This window comes from Dipteris shenzhenensis, chromosome 20 (assembly GCF_047967505.1).
Source record: "Dipteris shenzhenensis isolate YYH24624 ecotype China chromosome 20, Dip_SZ_1.0, whole genome shotgun sequence".
In the NCBI taxonomy this organism is placed as follows: domain Eukaryota; kingdom Viridiplantae; phylum Streptophyta; class Polypodiopsida; order Gleicheniales; family Dipteridaceae; genus Dipteris; species Dipteris shenzhenensis.
Window position 1 is genome coordinate 44300337 of NC_141615.1, and position 18272 is coordinate 44318608.

General features: G+C 45.3%; 1 protein-coding gene across 6 annotated transcripts in view; it reads left to right on the forward strand.

Annotated features, from left to right (window-relative positions):
* Positions 1-18272, forward strand: part of LOC147889715 (serine/threonine-protein kinase GRIK1-like) — a 42389-nt gene that overhangs the window by 12539 nt on the left and 11578 nt on the right. For 5 of the 6 annotated variants that reach the window (XR_015542873.1, XM_087391381.1, XM_087391383.1 and 2 more), the window contains exons 4-8: positions 6920-6994; positions 7447-7534; positions 10191-10315; positions 10578-10673; positions 10863-10929. Coding sequence is in view for 5 of the 6 variants with exons in the window: in XM_087391381.1 (XP_087247507.1) it covers positions 6920-6994; positions 7447-7534; positions 10191-10315; positions 10578-10673; positions 10863-10929 (451 nt within the window). In the remaining variant the exon portion in view is untranslated. The remainder of the gene's footprint in view (positions 1-6919; positions 6995-7446; positions 7535-10190; positions 10316-10577; positions 10674-10862; positions 10930-18272) is intronic. The other variant, XM_087391382.1, reaches the window with a different exon arrangement.

Here is an 18272-nt window from a genome sequence, read left to right on the forward strand (position 1 = left end):
CAATCAATCCTAACAACACTCAAAATACCGAACAAGTGCCAATCCCAAATGAAATGACAACCTCAGGGTAGAGAATCTGCCACGAACACTCTTATTAGGACAATGGATAATCAGATATGTAGAAAAATGAATCCACAACTCAAAGGTGAGAAATTGTCAGTGTCTTCATCAGGAACCAACCACGAACATCTTCACGAACTTCTTCTTGTCTCAGATTAGTGTGAGAAATAAAGGAAGCAAGAGCAAGAGTGAGTAAAATGGAGAGAGTGAGTTGAACATAGTTCACTCCCCAAATTGTACTGAACTGAAGTGAAGTACAATGAAAGAGATGAGGGTTTTGTCTAAGTGACAAAACCCTATCTAATCACTAATTGTAGTTAGAGATTAGACCGTGGTTAGAGGGAAAAACCTCTATGAGGGAAAAATGCCCCTAACCCACTTATTATATTACATTGGCCACTGCCTAGAATATGATAATAATTCTAACATCCCCCTGCAGTGCCAATGTGGTGTACAAGGTAGTGATTAATCACCAAAAGGAGATAAGTTTAGGGCATTGCGAAATGCCTCAAACTTCTCATGTGGAAGTGCTTTGGTGGAGATGTCTGCAACATTGTCATGTGTTGACACATAGATCATACTGATCTCTCATGCATGAACTTCTCTCTGACATAATGATAATGAACCTCAATGTGCTTCATGCAAGCATGAAACATAGGATTCTTTGCCATTGCTATAGCACTCTGACTATCAGTGAGAATTGGAGAGGACCCTCCAATATGAGATGAAGATCAGCGAACAAACATCGCAGCCAAACACACTCAATTGTCGCTGTGAAAGCTGCCCTGTACTCAGCTTCACATGAGGAAGTAGCCACTGTAGATTGCTTCTTGCTTAGCCAAGAAATGCAAGCGTTGCCTAAAAAGAAACAATTACCACTAGTGGACTGCTTGGTATCATAGTCTCTAGCCCAATCTGAATCACTGTAAGCATGCATCTGCAAGTCACTCCGCTTGGGAAACATCAAGCCAAAAGACTTTGTGTCTTGCAAATATCCGAATATGCGTTTTACAACCTGCCAATGTGTTGTCTTTGGATTGTGCATATATCTGCTCACCTGAGATACTGCATATTGTATATTGGGCCATGTATTGCACAATTAGATGAGGCATCCAATAGCCTGGCTGTAAAGTGTGACATCCATTGATCCTCACTGTAAGCTGATGCGTGATACCTTTCTCCTTAAAAAATGCCTCAAATTCATGAGACATATACTCTCCCCCTCGATCTGTGCGAAGTGTCTGCACCTTGAGTCGTGTCTCATTCTCAACCATAGCCACAAAGTGTTTGAAATGCATAAATACTTCTGATTTTGCCTTGAGACCATAGACCCAAGTGTAGTTGGTGAAGTCATCTATGAATGTAACAAAATAAAGATAACCCCCAAAAGCAGGTGTCCTCATCAAGGATGCAACCCTCACATGCATGAGGAGGAGACGACTCTAAAGGAGGCAATGCATCAACCATATCATGCCTCTGAAGTGTCATTAAGTTGCCATAGCTCATGTGCCCATACCTGTCACAACCTATCCAAGGCTCAAAATGCACCACAATGCTCTGTTGAATGCCCAAAAATCTGCAAATAGAATCTGCAAAAAGTGGCAAAAGTCTGCGAATAGATTTGTATTGAGTCCAGAAATGCTTACAAACTTCCAAAATGCTCTTTTACCTGCAAAGTTGCAACCCAAATGCAAAAGCCCCAATTTCTTGTGGGAAATTGCATACAAAAGAGGGAAAATGATATGAAAGCCCCAAATGTTGCACAAATTGCACTCTGCTTGCAAAAGCCCCAAATTTCACTGCAAACTTGCAGTGTAATTGCAAAAGCCCCAAATTTCTCCAAAACTTGCAGACCAACTGCTATGTCTGCTAAAGCTCCAAATGTGCTCCCAAAAGCTAAGCCAAACAATGGCTGAATGCACAACTGAACCTGCAAATGAACTTTGCCAAAAAATGACAGACACATTCAGCCTGCAACAAGCTGCCAGTACATAGCTGTACGGAATCCGTATAGTGTACGGACGACTGTACGGAAGCAACATGTACAAAAAGGACAGTACGGAATGCTAGTCCGTACGGTTGTACGGATGGTGCAAGTGTACAGACGGAATTGTATGGCTGTATGGTGAAACTTGTACGAACTGTGCGGGCGGAGTTCTGCGCAATTGTATGGAATGCGATGTACGGACGGGAGTAGGTAGCTGGTACAGAATCGGTACAGTCGTATGGAATGTACAGGGCTATACGTGAGGTAGAAAGCTTGACGATGGAGCTGAAATGCGGGAGTTGGAAGAGGAGAGCAAGTAGCAAGGAGTAGGTCCAGGAAGGAGAGCTGCTTTGATACCAAATGTGAGAAATTAAGGAAGCAAGAGCAAGAGTGAGCAAAATGGAGAGAGTGAGCTGAACGTAGTTCACTTTCCAAAATCTACTAAACTGAAGTGAAGTACAATGAAAGAGATGAGGGTTTTGTCTAAGTGACCCTATCTAATTACTAACCGTAGTTAGAGATTAGACCTTGGTTAGGGGAAAAAACCTCTTTGAGGGAAAACTGCCCCTAACCCACTTATTACATTACATTGGCCACTGCCTAGAATATAATAATAATTCTAACAATCAGGTCGTACTAAATAGAGCCGGCTTCTACTCTCCTCATCAAGAGAAAACTGCAAATCTGCCATGAACTTGCGTCATCAGGTAGACCATAAAAGTGCGATGACATGAAGAAGATCTCTTCATTTACTACCCAAGGACAACCATCTCCTTACGTCATGGTAGAGAGACTCTTCAGCAATCACAGTCCAGCACCAAACTGAAATATCATATTCGAAAATCTTCAAGGCAAATCAGCCCATCCACACAAGCGTATCTACACGTGACCCAGCACAAGATCACTCAAGATTAAAATCAGCAATAGACGCAAGCAGGAAGTCGACCAATTCCTTTAGGATGATCTTCCACAGATCATCACGCAGATCATCACAACCACGTCGAGGTATTCTTTTGAATATTGATCAAAGTTTCAGCGTTTCCTGATTGCCAATCATTTATAGCAGTCTTCCGTTACTCCACGATGAGAGCCCAATTCCCTTAGGACATCCATCATCGAAGAAAAAACTTGACTCGCTGGAATGCTTCTCCCCGTATAAAATCCTTCTCTCTATTGCTTGCCTTTGCACTCTTGCCCGTTGATGTTAGGCTCCTCCTCTCATTTGCATGCCAACCACTTCCTTTGAGACAGCCACGAATTCCATCATCCATTTGGAAACTCTAGCAACCTTCCACCACGTACTATGGCAGCTCCCCTCTTCCTTTGAGTGTTTCACCTGACCACGTAGCCACCTTGCAACATCCATGCATAACTCCCACAGTGGTTGGCCACCTCACCACATGCATTAAACCACTCTTTTTCCCTTTCCCAGAAAACATACACCAAGGCAAAAAATGCCCCCAAATACTCACTTAATACACATCCCTTTCAAACAAGCACTTGTCCACAATCTATCACATATAATGAACCCATCCTTGACACATGGGAAACTCATATGATCCCCAACAAATGGAAACCACGCATAACAAAGGAAACCCATGACACAGGGTAACAAAAGAACATATATCTAGTCACTCACAAAAGACTTCGTCACACATTGGATACCATGGATACTGGTGTATCCACATTGCTTCTCATCATTTTCCATGCATCCCTGCAAAAGGCATATATTTATTTATCTTGAAATATTTACAACCATTCATCAAAGTTCCAAAAAAAGAGTCTCTTGTATCTCCAAACCCGCACCAAAACTAAAATGTGTACATCTATGTGCCTACTCACCAATATGTATAGTGCAAAAAAGCTATTTTTGGATCTATCAACGTAGGATCAACTTGTTGACTTCTTTGGTATCCTGTCTTTTCACTTCTTTGTATGGGTCAGCTTTGCTTACTTTACTGTTCACGTCTGCTGTCACCTCCTGTTTCATGTATTTTACTTTAGTGTTGACAATTTCTGGCACTTTAGAGACCAGTTGTGGTGTTGGTGGGGATAAGTTGCACTGGTGCAGCACCTTGTTGATGACTTCTTGCTTTCCATTACCCTCTAGATTGTGGACTTTCCTTTCAAGAGCTGCAAGTCGAAGATTGAGTTCTTGGACTTCCAAGTTCTAAATGGTACACACACTCTTTTGGATCGGGGGCTTCGTTCCCTGATGTGTTTTCGCACATTGGGGAGGTCGGGGAAAAACTTGCAACACATGCAAACAAGGGCTTCACATGGGTGAATGCTTTGATCTTGGCATCTTGGGTGTATCTATCTTGGCATGTGCATTTTGAATAACCCCTCTCCCTGCTGTATTAACCCTTGAGATGGGCTGGGGGGTTTTCAGCCTAGCACGGAGTTGTTGAGCCGAGCCCCGAGATGGGCCAGGGGGTTTGAGTCCAGAGAGAGAGAGAGAGAGAGAGAGAGAGAGAGAGAGAGAGAGAGATGATACGATTGTATTAAATTCCGCTTAGGACCCTTGGGGTGCTTGAAGATTTTATAAAATCTAGTCTAAGCTATACTCATCGAAGCTCGTGAATTTACAACTATTCTCGAGGAAACTAGATAATATCATAATTTTCAATCTATGATGTGACCGTTGGAAGCTTGAGCTTGTATGTATGCTGTGGACTCACTTTGTGGATCTGAGGTAATATGAGTAGCAAACTAATATTGCGTTTCTGTGTCTTAAGGATGAATCTATTGCTTCAATGTAAACATTTGAGGTGAACTAAAGGGCATGCCAAAACTGCATGCTGTTGTTTGCAAAAAGAGTTTGAGTATGGGTCTCTAGCGATAAACGTATGCTGTGTAAGGTACCTGGATGAGACCAAAGATTTAGCGCATTCAACCCTTTCGTTTATAGCACTCTATAAGTGTTAGTGCTATTCACATGTAATCACATGATGTTGAGCGTGGTCTCTCAACAACACATTCCACAGAGATGCATGAAATAGATGGAAAGTTAAGAATTTATTTATAGCCTAATCTATGCAGAAGCCCCCTCGTTTTAATCATAAATAGAAAGGCTTGACAATGTTAAGCAAATGTAGATGTACACCTCCAAAATATACGTTTTGCCTTCGATCTTCAGACTACTGGACACAAAATTAACAAGAAAGTTCATCCTCTCAAAACTTGATCACTTTGCATGTTGAGGCTACGAGTCCTAAGAGAAGTGCATATTCTCATCTTTGACCCAAACGCTCATTTGACCAACGAGAACTGCAAATGAATGGTGGAACTATACATTCTGGAAAGGATCCTTGAAGAGACGATATGAAACTGTAACTAAACCAAAGAACAGCCCTCAAACCAATTGCAAATTCCTCTTGGGCTCCCGTGCATGGTTTGCAGGCGCTTACGGGCTTCAATCCTCGCGTAGAAACCAAAATCGCAGTGAAAGGAACACTCTGGCACAGAATCGCAGCAAAGGAAACACTCTCGGGCTCAAGAACCTGGCACGCAATCCAAGACAAGCTTTGTAGAAGAAAATCGCAATTTGCTCTTGCACTATAATTTGTAACCGGAACTTGGACAAAGCGTGGGAACTTTGAAGAGCTTGTTGAAGCGTGATTGCCGACAAGTAGAGTAGCTGGGAGATGAGGGAGAGAAGCAAGAACACAGCACTAGGGGCCAGAAAGAAGGGCTGGCCCCCCCCGAAGGTCTTTATTGCAATAGAAAATAGTCTTTGTACAACTCGCTCTTCACAAGAGCATGAACTGAGTACAAAATTGAATGATCTTGAGCTCTTTGGCTCTTCTTTTATAAACTTGGCCTAGCAAAAAGCTAAACCTGCTTTCTGAAAGCTATTTCTAGCTTTAGTGCTTCTTAAAAGCTATTTTATGCTTTTGTTCTTCCTAAAAGCTACTTTTATACAAAAATCAAGCTTTCTAGCTTTTTCTGCTGCTTTTGCTGCTTTTTCTGCTTGTCTGCCTAGCTGGGGCCCTCCTCCATATAAGTGTCCACTTTCTGGATGCTTTTTGCCTTTGGTAGGACCTGCTTTTTGCACTTTTCCCCTAATTCTAGGGCTTCTTTGCACTTTCCTTGGTCCTACACATTGCCACAAACAACATTCAATACTTTAACCCGTTAAAGGTTAATCTAATGCATGCATTCTAGTTCTTGGACTATTTCTAGTCCCTTGTGGGCGTCCCCATAGTTCTCTTTTTACTGATGCAAAGCAAAAGTAAAACAATAAAACTTACTTTTGGTTAATTAACTTAACCATTCTTTGACCAAAGTTAATTCTAATAAAGATTATTCTTTATTTTTCTTGGGAGAAGCCCCACCTGGTGACACGATAGAAGGCAAATTTCTAACATGCAGGAGAAGTCGAATGTTTGTCATCAATGATGAATCCAAACCTAAGCAAGCCAGTGGCTTTGTGGGACTCGGTATTTTTGTGTGTTGTGTTTACTTAATGTTGCCCTATACAGAGGCATAGTCGAATGTTCTGTGTTTGGTACTTCAATTCTATGATTAATTTTTTTTTAAAAAGTACTTCATTATTGTGATCATTCAAAGTAGTACTTCATTATTGTGATCATTCAAAGGCTAAATTTTTTTGCTACTTTCTTTTTTTGACAATTCGCAATTTGACAAGTTGAGACTTTCTAGAATAAGGTAGTGTCAGATTTTTCATTTGTCGTGTTGGAATTGTTGAAGCATGTATTTGAGAGCCTTTTTTTGAGGATGGTGAAAAACAAACATTTTTCTCGTTTTATTTTTCAGTTATATTATTGATGTTGTGATGATGAGCGTCGAGGTTAAGTTTTTTGGAATGGTGTGCTCATGCTTCCTGTTGCTATTTGTACCTTCTAATAGATATTTCACAAGTCTCGCCTCCGTAAAATTAAGGTCACTCCATCAGAGACTGCCTTGACAGATGTCTTGAGAGAGGTACTTCTCTGGCTGTGGCATTAAATACTGCTCTTTTTGTAATAAAGTCCATCTTCATCTCTGTCCTTAAATGAGGCAAAACCTGCCATAAAAAAAGGCTAATTTATAAGAGTAAGAGGCCTCAAAACAAGTATAGGAACCCAGCATCTTCGTTTGTTTATACATGCAGAATACTAAACTTGAGGAACATTATTAAACTTGACGAACATTATTAGCCGACCTGTACCTATTTTTGCTTGCATTTATAAGTAGAGACCCAACTGTATGCAGTCAATGCTATGGCAACGTTTATGTTTGAGGGGGTATTGTGAAGTGCAAACCTTAAACACTTTGTTTGTCCTTAGGATTCCAAGTTTGGGAATAGGCTTGGCATTTTATCTCTAGTTTCAACATCCTTGTAATGGTTGTGAGAGTGTGCACCTCACAAATGTACAACTTGACATGATGCTCAGGTATCTATAATGAAGAAACTGGATCATCCAAATATTGTGAAGCTTATTGAGGTTATTGATGATCCTGAGAGTGACCATCTGTACATGGGTATGTTCCTCACTCAAAAGTTTTTCTCCAATCAGATTAGGCTCTACTCTTGTATGACAGAGAATATGATGGAAAGGACAATTTTGGGACAGGCACTTGGTAACAGTTAGTCAGATGGGAGAGCTCTTTGTTTAAGATTGATACTTAATACGGTCTGCAAGTCATTTTTTAAATAGCTGATATATCCTGTATGGTTTCGAGCATCAACCAAACACATGGCAAACTGAAGCTTAGAAGGGAAGAAGTAAGGCTTTTTAGTTTGACAGGTTTCCTCTTGAGTCTTCCACATACTTTGGGCCCATGGCATCCAATAGAGGTGATCAAGTTATTTGCCAAGCGGGATTGATGTATGAAAGTTAGTGATTCTAGTCGATTCACATTGTCATATACTTTTTAAAAAAGGATGGCATCACACAGAGGTGATTAAGTTATTTCCGAAGCAGGATTGATGTATGAAAGTTAGTGATTCTAGTCGATTCACGTTGTCATATACCTTCTAAAAAAGGATGGCCAATGCTTTTGTAGAGAATAAGAGCAGCGTGCACATCGTTGAAGAGAAACTCAAGAAAGAATAGCACGCTTTAGCATCCATAGAGGTCTAGGGTTTATGATTAAACCCTAGATCTAGATAAGAGTGGCATGTCGTATCATCAGCCGTGTGATATTAAGCGTCCCATAACAAACCTAGGCTTGACTGACGAGGTTATCGCAGTCGCCCTTTGGTACTGACCTTATGGAGAGAGCACATTTATATAAATGACATTTCAGGGTTTTTGGGCAGCTAATTTGGAAGGTATCTACACTATGTTCAACACTTGTGCTTTTGGTCTTCAAGTGTTTAATTAGTCATGGTGCCTTTTGGTCTCCAAGCATTTATATAGTCTTACGGTTAAGTTTCTTCTATCTCATGCATATGTGCATGGTGTTTTCTCACATGGTATCAGTGGCAAGTTTATGTGAAGCTAAGTCTTAGTTGACAGCAAGACGCATGTGGAGTGCTTGAAACCAAGTTTATGTGAAGCTAAGGCTTTGTTAACGTCAAGAGTGACTCAAAGCAAGATCTAAACGGCATCAATTTACAGGCACCTCTCTTAGAAGGTCACATGGAGGTTTAAGCATCCACATGAGTGAATAATAGATGTGCACTTGTGTAAACTGAAATTTTAACGGGCATGAAGCTTACAGTCAATAATTGAGCCCGTACCAGCTATTGTGCAGGCTAATCGAGAGAGGGAAAGAAAGAAAGAAAGAAAAAGAAAGGTTTACTAAAATGTGTGAAAGACCAAAAAGGCCTATGTGACCAAAATCTGAATACATAATGAGATACAACCCTTGTAGGAAAACTGGAGGTGTCTAGTACCCCCCCCCCAAAGTGCAAATGACGTAAAATGAAACAACTGATGTATCTGAGGTATAATGCTGAAATGCTGGAAACACTGAAGATACTGAAAATACACTGGTACTTTAGCCCTGATAATTGTCTAGAATCTCGTGGACTCTGATGTCTCTGAAAGATTTGCCCCCTGATCTGCCCTGTGTCTTGTGTGTGGGGGAGGTGTATTGGAGTCTGCGGAGAAGTGGGTTTGACAAGGAGGGTCAGAAACACTGTGTACTAGTTCTAATCTGAGGGACTAAAGATGTGAATGAGCCTTGGCGAGTGCCCCAACTGCGGTGCCTTTGGAGCATGTCTAAGATCGGCTCTGTTGGTTTGACTCTTGGTTTGACTCTCGGATGCTATGAGGTGGCCTGTCTCCGTGAGGCTGCAAGTAGGGTACCCTGAATAGGACGTCTACTTGCTGTGCCTATAGATGTCTTCATGCGGGTCTGGCATGTAGGAGGAGCAGGCTTGGGGTCCTGTGCTCTGCAGTGGCCCAGAGTGTGCGGCCTGGGATTATCTCTTGTGATGAAGAAGTCTGTGATCCACTGCTGCTTGTGGTCCTGGCCGTGTGGTGGTCATATGAGTGTATGTCTTAACCGTGCCATTTCTAGCACATAAAGGGTGGCACATCTCTGGAATGGAAATCAATGACCAGTCACATGTTGTGAAACCCATGCTCAAAGAGGCAGTGGTATCTCCTATGTATCTCATAGTACTGAGGGCATCTCATGAGCACATGCTCCTTGGTTTGCAAGTCACATAAGGTGCTTAGTCTCAGCTCACGGTGGCATTGTATTAGTAAGCTTTTGGGTTAGTTCTCAGACCAGTCACATGTTGTGAAATCCATGCTCAAAGAGGCAGTGGTATCTCCTATGTATCTTATAGTACCTAGGTCATATCATGAGCATATGCTCCTTGGTTTGCAAGTCACATAGGGTGCATAGTCTCAGCTCACGGTGGCATTGTATTAGTAAGCTTTTGGGTTAGTTCTCAGACCTATCAGCCATCATTGCTTGAGTATTTTGGTTACTTTTTCAAGTAAAAGGGGGACACTGTCGAGTCTTTTGTGCTGTCAAAGTTTTATATTTCTGCAGCTGTGCCAATGTAAATCCTTGAATTTGCTCTTCATATAGAAACATTTGATGTTTTTGTATTTTTCTATATTCTTGGTTTGTTTGCATTGTAAAATCGTTATCATGATAAAAATTGCGGTATTTGCCTCCATGCTTTCCTAGATATGTCATTGGCTATATGCACATGGCTTCTTTTACTTTGCAGTGTTGGAGTATGTAGAAGGCAGTTGGATGTTTGAAGGATCAGGTCCTCCAGGAGGGATAGGAGAACCCACTGCACGGAGATATTTAAGAGACATAGTTGCTGGGCTCAAGTATTTACATGGTCGTGTAAGTTGTGAGTCCATGAGATTGTGTATGTTTTCCAAATGGGTGAACTTCCTGTGCAAGTTCTTAACTTGAAGCCATTTTTAGGGAGAGTACCCCATAAGCTGTGTATCTTATGGGGTACTCTCCATAAGAATGGCTTGAAGTTAAGAACTTGCACATGTATTTTACCCATTTGGCAAGCAATGTTGGCATTAATGATGGTCTTATTAGTGGAGCAATGTCTCCCAATTTCAAGGATCATGAAGCCACTCTGTCTTTGTAGAGGATTATACATGGGGACATCAAGCCAGAGAACCTTCTTATCACTGGTGATGGCAAGGTCAAAATTTGTGACTTCAGTGTCAGTCAGACTTTTGAAGTAAGACCTTTTGTTTTCGTGAATTCAAATTGATAATTCTTTTGATCCTTGTGTCAATAATGATCATGCTTTGTTGCTAAAGGGATGCATGAGTCTTTCAAAACCATCTTGCAAGAACACTCTTGCTGTTGATCTGATCAGATATTTTTAAGGCGTTGTGAGGTGTACTTACCCAGCCATGGTATGCAGAATGACAATGATGAGCTCCAAAGATCTCCGGGTACCCCTGTTTATACAGCTCCAGAATGTTGTTTAGGTGAGTTACTACCTCCTCTCTTACACTAAGTGTCTTCCTACAGAATCTCAAGGATGTGACCTCGTTTGTTGCTGCGGCATGATACTCAAACATCCTGATTGTAATGTCTTTCACCTTTCATTGACATTGAATCACCAAATCAAACATATTAAATAAAGAAAAGGCAAAGCATATTTTTTGAAGGACATAAAATAGATAATCATCTCGACAAGCGGGCTGCTTTGAGCCCTCTTCCCTTTGCTTGTAGTTCTGCGTGCGATTTCCTCTCAAGCTACATTCCAGCTTGTGTCTTCCCACAAGATGTGTTTTGTTGTCTGAATCTGCACTTCACTCCTATCCAAAACTTCTTGCAGCTTATGTGGGTCATTAACACCTCAGCTGCCCACGTTTCTCAGTCTGGCCTGTGTGCATGTGCCCTCTGGTGCCTGTTCTTCCTATTCTTTGTGTGTTTATTTGTTTTGTTTCTTCTATTTAGTTTTCCTATAGGTTTAGTTCTCTTTTTGTTTGTTAACTGTGTTGTCTATTTGATTTCCTTTGTTTTGTTAGCACTGCCTTCCAGGCAGCGCTATACTAACACTTTTGTAAAAAAAGTGTCCCACACCATTTCTTGCCAAGTGGCCCCCTTCTATTTTGATTAAATCTCTCTGTCTCTCTCTGTCTCTCTCTCTCTCCCTCGCAGCTCACCCTCTCCCCCTCGCAGCCCCTCGCAGCTCACTCTCTCTCACCCGCTCAGCCTCAGCCTACCCCCTCGCAGCCCCTCGCAGCTCACTCTCTCTCACCCTCTCCGCCTACCCTCTCGCAGCTCCCCTCGCAGCTCACCCCTCCCCCCCCTCGCAGCTCACCCCTCCCCCCCCTCGCAGCCCCTCACCCCCCCCTCGCAGCTCCCCTCTCCCCCTCGCAGCCCCTCGCAGCTCACTCTCTCTCACCCGCTCAGCCTCAGCCCGCCAACTCACCCGCTCCCCTCCCTCCCTCACCCGCTCAGGCTCAGCCCGCCACTCACCCGCTCAGCCCCTTTCCCCCCGCCTCAGCCTCTCTCGCAGCAACAGCTCCCTCCTGCTCAGTCGCAACAGCTCCCTCCTGCTCAGCCCGCCAACCCTCCCTGCGCAAGCTGCTCCTCTCTCGCCTCCTGCCTGCCTGTTGCTCCTGCTCAGCCCCGCAACCTCTCTGTGCAAGCCAGCAGCTCAGCTCCCTGTTGCTCCTGCTCAGCCCTGCAACCTCCCTGTGCAAGCCAGCAGCTCAGCTCCCTGTGGAAGCCTCTGTTGGAAGGGAAGGGAAGGGGGTTTAAGGAAAGTCTTAAACTTCCCCCCCCCGTGCGAATAGACTTACAGCAAGTGTCCTTAAAGTGCAGGAAGGGGCAGTTTTTGAGGGCAAAAGGAGGCAGTTTTGACAGTTTTGAAAGCAGAGAATTTAGCAGCTCCACCATGGCCCTTAGAGGCAGTTTTGAGGAGAGAATTCAGCACTTCCAGGAGTAAGGAGATGCCACAAACAAGGAGCTCCACCATGGCCCTCCAAGGAGCAAAAGTAGAGAAAGATAAAAGCATAGGCAGCAGTACAAGAGCCGAAGAGGCAGCAGTACAAGAGCCGAAGAGGCAAGTTCTTCTTTACCCTTAACATCTCCTTCCCCACCACCTCCAACGACCTCCCCAACCCTTTCTTACCCATCTACTTTACTCAATCCTCCTGTGGCTCCGACCCCATCTCCTTTACTTCCATCTCCCCCATCACTTCCGGTTACCTCCCTTGCCTCAATCCCAACCCTTTCCTACCCACCTCCTCTACTCAATCCTCCTCCTCTCCCTCCTTCAGTCTCACCTCCTCCTCTTGCTCCCGTTCATTCCTCCCTAGCCCTTTCCCTTGCTTATTCCTCCCCTCTCCTAGTCCCTACCCATCCTCTTCCTTCCTCTTCCTCCCCTCCCCTAGTCCCTATCCATCCTCTTCCTTCCTCTTCCTCCCCTTCCCTATTCCCTACCCAGCCTCCTCCCTCCTCTTCTTCCCCTCCCCTAGTCCCTACCCAGCTTCTTCCCACCTCTCCCCACCGACCCTCCCTTTCAGCCCCTTCCTCCCCTAGTGCAGGCTCTTCTTCGGTCCCTGACTCCCTACTTCCTTCTACCGGATCTCTCTCTTCAGGACCTCCATTTTCTGCACCCCTCCTTTACTCACCTTCTTACCCTCTTACCCCCTCATCCTTGTACCCCCTCTCCCCTTCACCCTCCACAGCGGAAGCAGTCCTGGCAGATAATCTGCGATTGAGAGATTTAGTTATGCAGTGCATGGAGACTTGCAGACTTCAGGGCGTTGCGATTCAGTCTCTCACAGCACAGATACACACACTGACTGATCAGCTATCGACAGTTGAGAGTCATAGATCTGATCAGGACTCCCATATTCGCCAGCTTCATACCAGAGATATTGATCGGGATATCCAGTTACGGACACATGCTGAGCGCATAGTGCAGCTGGAGACACGCATTCAGGAGCATGTTGTGGCATGCGATGATCGCCTCCAGCAGCTGCATGTAGCTCCTCCAGCTAGTGCAGCAGTTGAGGAGAGGTTGGCCACACTGCAGACAGAGGTACAGAAGACCTCAGAGTGGGTGGACGTTGTGCGTAGAGCCCCACAGGCCCAGCAGACCACAGTCTCTGAGACTATTGCCGAGAGTCAGCGGCGAGCTCAGAAGGCCCTCAACATCCGCATCCGCGGAGTTGAGCGATCAGATACGAGATCAGCCATGGATTAGGCGACAGATTTCATATCTGGGACACTCGGAGTTCAGGATCATGGCATAGTAGCTGCATATCGAGTGGGCCGGGATCCAGCACGGCACCAGCCACTTATCATCAGATTCAGAGATGCTGAGGCCCGTCTCGCAGCATTACGAAGGAGATCCAGATTGAGGGACCATCCACAGATTCACATGGATGAGGACCTTACAGCTCTTCAGTGGGAGGAGCATAGACGTCTCATTGCACAGAGGGATGTTGCCCGTCGTGAGGGCAAGTGGGCCGTGATCAGAGAGGGCAGACTTTTGATAGGAGCTATGCGATCTAGACCGGCTGGAGCCCACAGTTGACGACACGAGGCCTATGGGACACGTAGTCTGCCAGATAGCTTGAGTTTCGCAGTTTGGAACTGTAATGGTTCCCTCACAGCTCAGCCTGGCAACTTACGAGAGGCCTTTTTTGATCAGGACATCGTCTTCTTTACAGAGACCCATGAGAGCCCAGAGAGAGGCTTGCCGCAGGTGACAGGGTATGCCTGGGAGTCTGTCTTTCGACAGCAGACTAGACGATCAGGAGGAGTCAGAGGATCTGGCGGTGTGGCAGTTCTTTATAGAGAGCATCTCAGATCGATACTCACAGTCATGAGCAGAGACCATCGGGCCAGATATCTTTGGGTACGGATCAGGAGACCCCCCCTGAGAGACTTGTTTATTGCAGTATGCTACTTTCCCCCGAGACAGTCTCGTTATGCCTCAGATGGACCAGGACAGTCACCTTTTGAGGATTTGTCAGCCGATGTATTGGAGTACTCACGCCGCGGAGAGGTCATCCTTTTAGGAGACTTCAACGCGAGGACATCAGACAGACAGGCAGAGATTTTGGACTTTGCTGAGGATCCAGTCTTAGTTCCAGCTGCCCCAGATGAGAGTTTTCCACGCTTATCTTCAGATAGAGGGGTAGAGGTGACAGATCAGGGACATCGCCTATTGGAGCTTCTCTCATCGCACAGCATGGTCATTTATAATGGACTTCGACAGTGGCCGCATTCATCCACAGCCACATGTTTTCCCTTCGCGGGTGGTGGCACGAGCGTCATTGATTACGTCTTGGGTCCCCCGACTTTAATCCCTTTTGTACATAACCTCACAGTCGACCCTTTTATGCCTTCAGCCGATCATGCACGTCTGCACTTTATTCTTACCCAGATTCCTCATGCCCCCCCTTCTAGACATCATGAGCGTCAGCCATACTATGAGGTTCATTTTGACCACCAGTTTGATGATATTTATAGCCAGCACCTGAGTGGTCTTCTCCGTCCGCACCTTCTCGATGCCCTACCCTCCACACAGGATCGGTGGGACCTTGTACATACCTCCATCATCTCAGCAGCCCACAAGTCCTTCCCCGTCACTTGCCACACATCCAGTCCTCCACCAGTCGGTCTTGTGCCTTGTAATGGATGGTATGATGAGGAGTGTAAAGAACTCCGCAGGAAGCTTCGCCTTGAGACACAGGAGAAGTCTCCCCTCCTCATTGAGACCAAGAAGAGTTACAAGCGTTTGGTGCGACGCAAAAAGTGCCAATTTCTAGCCCGGAATGAGGAGGAGCTGAGAAGTTTACTTTTCAGCTGTGATTCCAAGGAATTCTGGAAGAAATTCCTTCGCTTGAAATCTCAAACTCCTCTTACAGACCCGCAGGTTTGGCTTGCCTATACTTCCACTTTATATGATATTCCAGACCAGCCACACATCGACTTATCCCATGTGCCTAGACCCACCTCCTCTGCCTTATTCTCATCCAATAGTGTCCGAGCAGCAGCTCATCGTTTGAAGACTGGGAGAGCTAAGGACCATGATGGATTGCAAGCGGAGTATGTAATCCATGGGATTGATGCCTTAGCTACAGTCCTCTCCCGTCTTTTTAACGAGTCCATTTGTACAGGTCTTCCACCTAGTTGGCTAGAAAATACCATAGTACCCATACACAAGTCGGGGGATCCTTTGGAGGCGTCGAACTACAGGACCATTATGATTGGCCATGTCATGGCCAAGATTTATGCGACCATTCTAGAAGGACATATAAATGACCATGCCGAGGCGACAGGCATGAGAGCTAGAGGGCAGGCAGGATTTCGTGCAGAGCACTCGACTCTAGATCATATCTTCACACTCAGGGCTTTGATTGAGGAGGCGAAGTCACGTAAGCAACGGCTCTATTGTTGCTTCGTGGACTTCAGAAAGGCATTTGACACTGTGCCGCGTTTCAGACTCTTCCAGCGACTCCGTGACTTGGGATTCAATGGGGAGATTCAATGGGCGATCATGGCCTTGTATGAGAGAGTCACAGGTAGAGTCAGGACACGGGCGGGGCTGTCGGGGGAAGTACGCAGTACGATAGGGGTGAAGCAGGGGTGTCCTTTGTCTCCGACACTCTTTGGTCTCTATATCGATGAGTTAGAGATGTACATACAGACGATGGGTGGTACAGGTTCTTTACTGGCAGGATCCACGATACCGATTCTTCTCTATGCAGATGACGTGGTTCTTATTTCTTCCTCCCAGCAGGGTTTACAGGCACATCTCCATGCACTCCACAGCTTTTGTCAGGACAGAGGGTTGTCTGTAAACCTTGGGAAGACCAAAGTCATGGTCTTCAACACGTCATACCAGGTTTATAGGAGAGGCGAGTTCTCTTTCACATTTGATGGGCAGGAGGTGGAGCTAGTCAGGGAGTATACATATTTGGGTGCCACATTTAGAGGTCCAGTCTTCACCATGACGCATGCAGCACGAGATAGGATCAGTAGAGGGTATGCCGCCTTGGCTCTTCTCGAGAGGCAGTGTGCACAGTCACATTTTCAGCATCCCGACACGAAGTCCTTACTTTTCGATACGCTGGTGAGACCTGCAGTCATGTATGCTAGCCCCTTTTGGGTAGGAGATCTCAGGGTTGCAGATTGGAGACGAGTAGAGAGGTTACAGATCATCATGTTCTCCAGATTGATCAGAGCGAAGCCCACGGTACCGCATCAGATTACGTTCGCAGAGTTCGGAGCTACACCCCTAGCGCTAGATGCAGCATTTCAGTCAGTTACGTACTTGCATAGGATCAGGGCGCTCGGAGACTCAGCAGCAGGCAGAGCACGATTACCGTGGCTAGCACTGACATCCTCGCAGATGTTAGCGGAGAGAGGTCATACTTTTTGTTGGTACCACACACTCTCCACATGGCTCACCTCGCTGGGCTTGGATATGGATAGGCTGCCACCATTTCGATACAGCATAGATGCCCCTCGCCTCCCTCTCACTCGACATGAGCTCAGTCAGGTTATCAGGGCAGATTTGTTGCAGCTATACACGTTTCGCACTTGGGTTCATCCCACGGAGCTTCCTACGAAGATGGCCACATATCGTGACCATTTTCTCAGGATTTCAGAGGATGGCTTCATCATATCCCCAGGATATATCGGCGTTCATATGTCGCACTCACTCAGGATTGCCTTGGGCCAGCTCAGGGTATCTTCCCACAGATTAGACGTTGAGGCCGGCAGGATGCGTCGTACAGCTACCGGACATAGACCCAGGCGAGAGACTAGGATATGCCCTTGTTGCACTATGGGGGAGGTGGAGACTGAGGAGCACTTTGTTTGCAGATGCCCTTTATATTATGAGATCCGTGGCAGATTTCACTGTTTATTTGGGCACGGATTTGGACCTCTCTCTCGGATTATGGAGTATGAGGATCAGTATTGCTTAGCGTTGTTCATCAGGGAGATCACCAGATACAGAGAGAGATTCCTCAGAGAGCACCGTCGCATCCCTGTCAGAGACCTGGTTATTCATGAGGAGCAGGACGAGGCGCAGGACCATGAGCACAGAGATAGCCCATCTTGCCAGAGAGCACCGATGGTTCCACCCCGAGGATGTACATATGACATGATCCGGCAGCACCGCAGGATGATCTTACACAGAGGCCGTACCCGTCGCTTTATTTCTAGACGACGGAGGATGATGGCAGATTTTCGGAGGAGATTGCTCCATGGAGACTTGGCACCGCCAGCAGCCCATTTGACACTTGCCCAGATCTTCACACTCATGGCAGGAGGCATGGTCGATGGCCATGACTTCCATCATTTCTTTGGATCACAGACCCCTTAGGGAAGACGATGTTCCTCATATTCCATATTTTACATTTTGTATCTAGGCAATTTTGGTACTCTATTTCATTTCATTTTGTATCTAGGATTTTTGTAGCCATTTTTGGCATCTTAGCGGTATTACGATGAGGCCACCTAGTTGGCGCATCGTTGATGATGTATTTTCCTTTCGGATGATTTTGTGTCCCATAGGCCATGTATGGCCTTCCGTGGACCTTTAATAAAATTTCTTTCTTTCTTTCTTTCTTTCCTCTCACTGACTCATCTCTCTCTTTCTCTATCTCTCTCTCACACACACACAGTTGGCAAATGGCTTTGCATTTGCATGAGGTTGCATTATAGCATTCAAACTTTCCAATGGTTCTACTCACGAGCTTCCATCATAGGTTCTACAAATTAATCATTCATTCATCTTGACAATCGTTTGTGTCTGGCATACCTAAGGCAGTTCTCACAAGTACTTGTA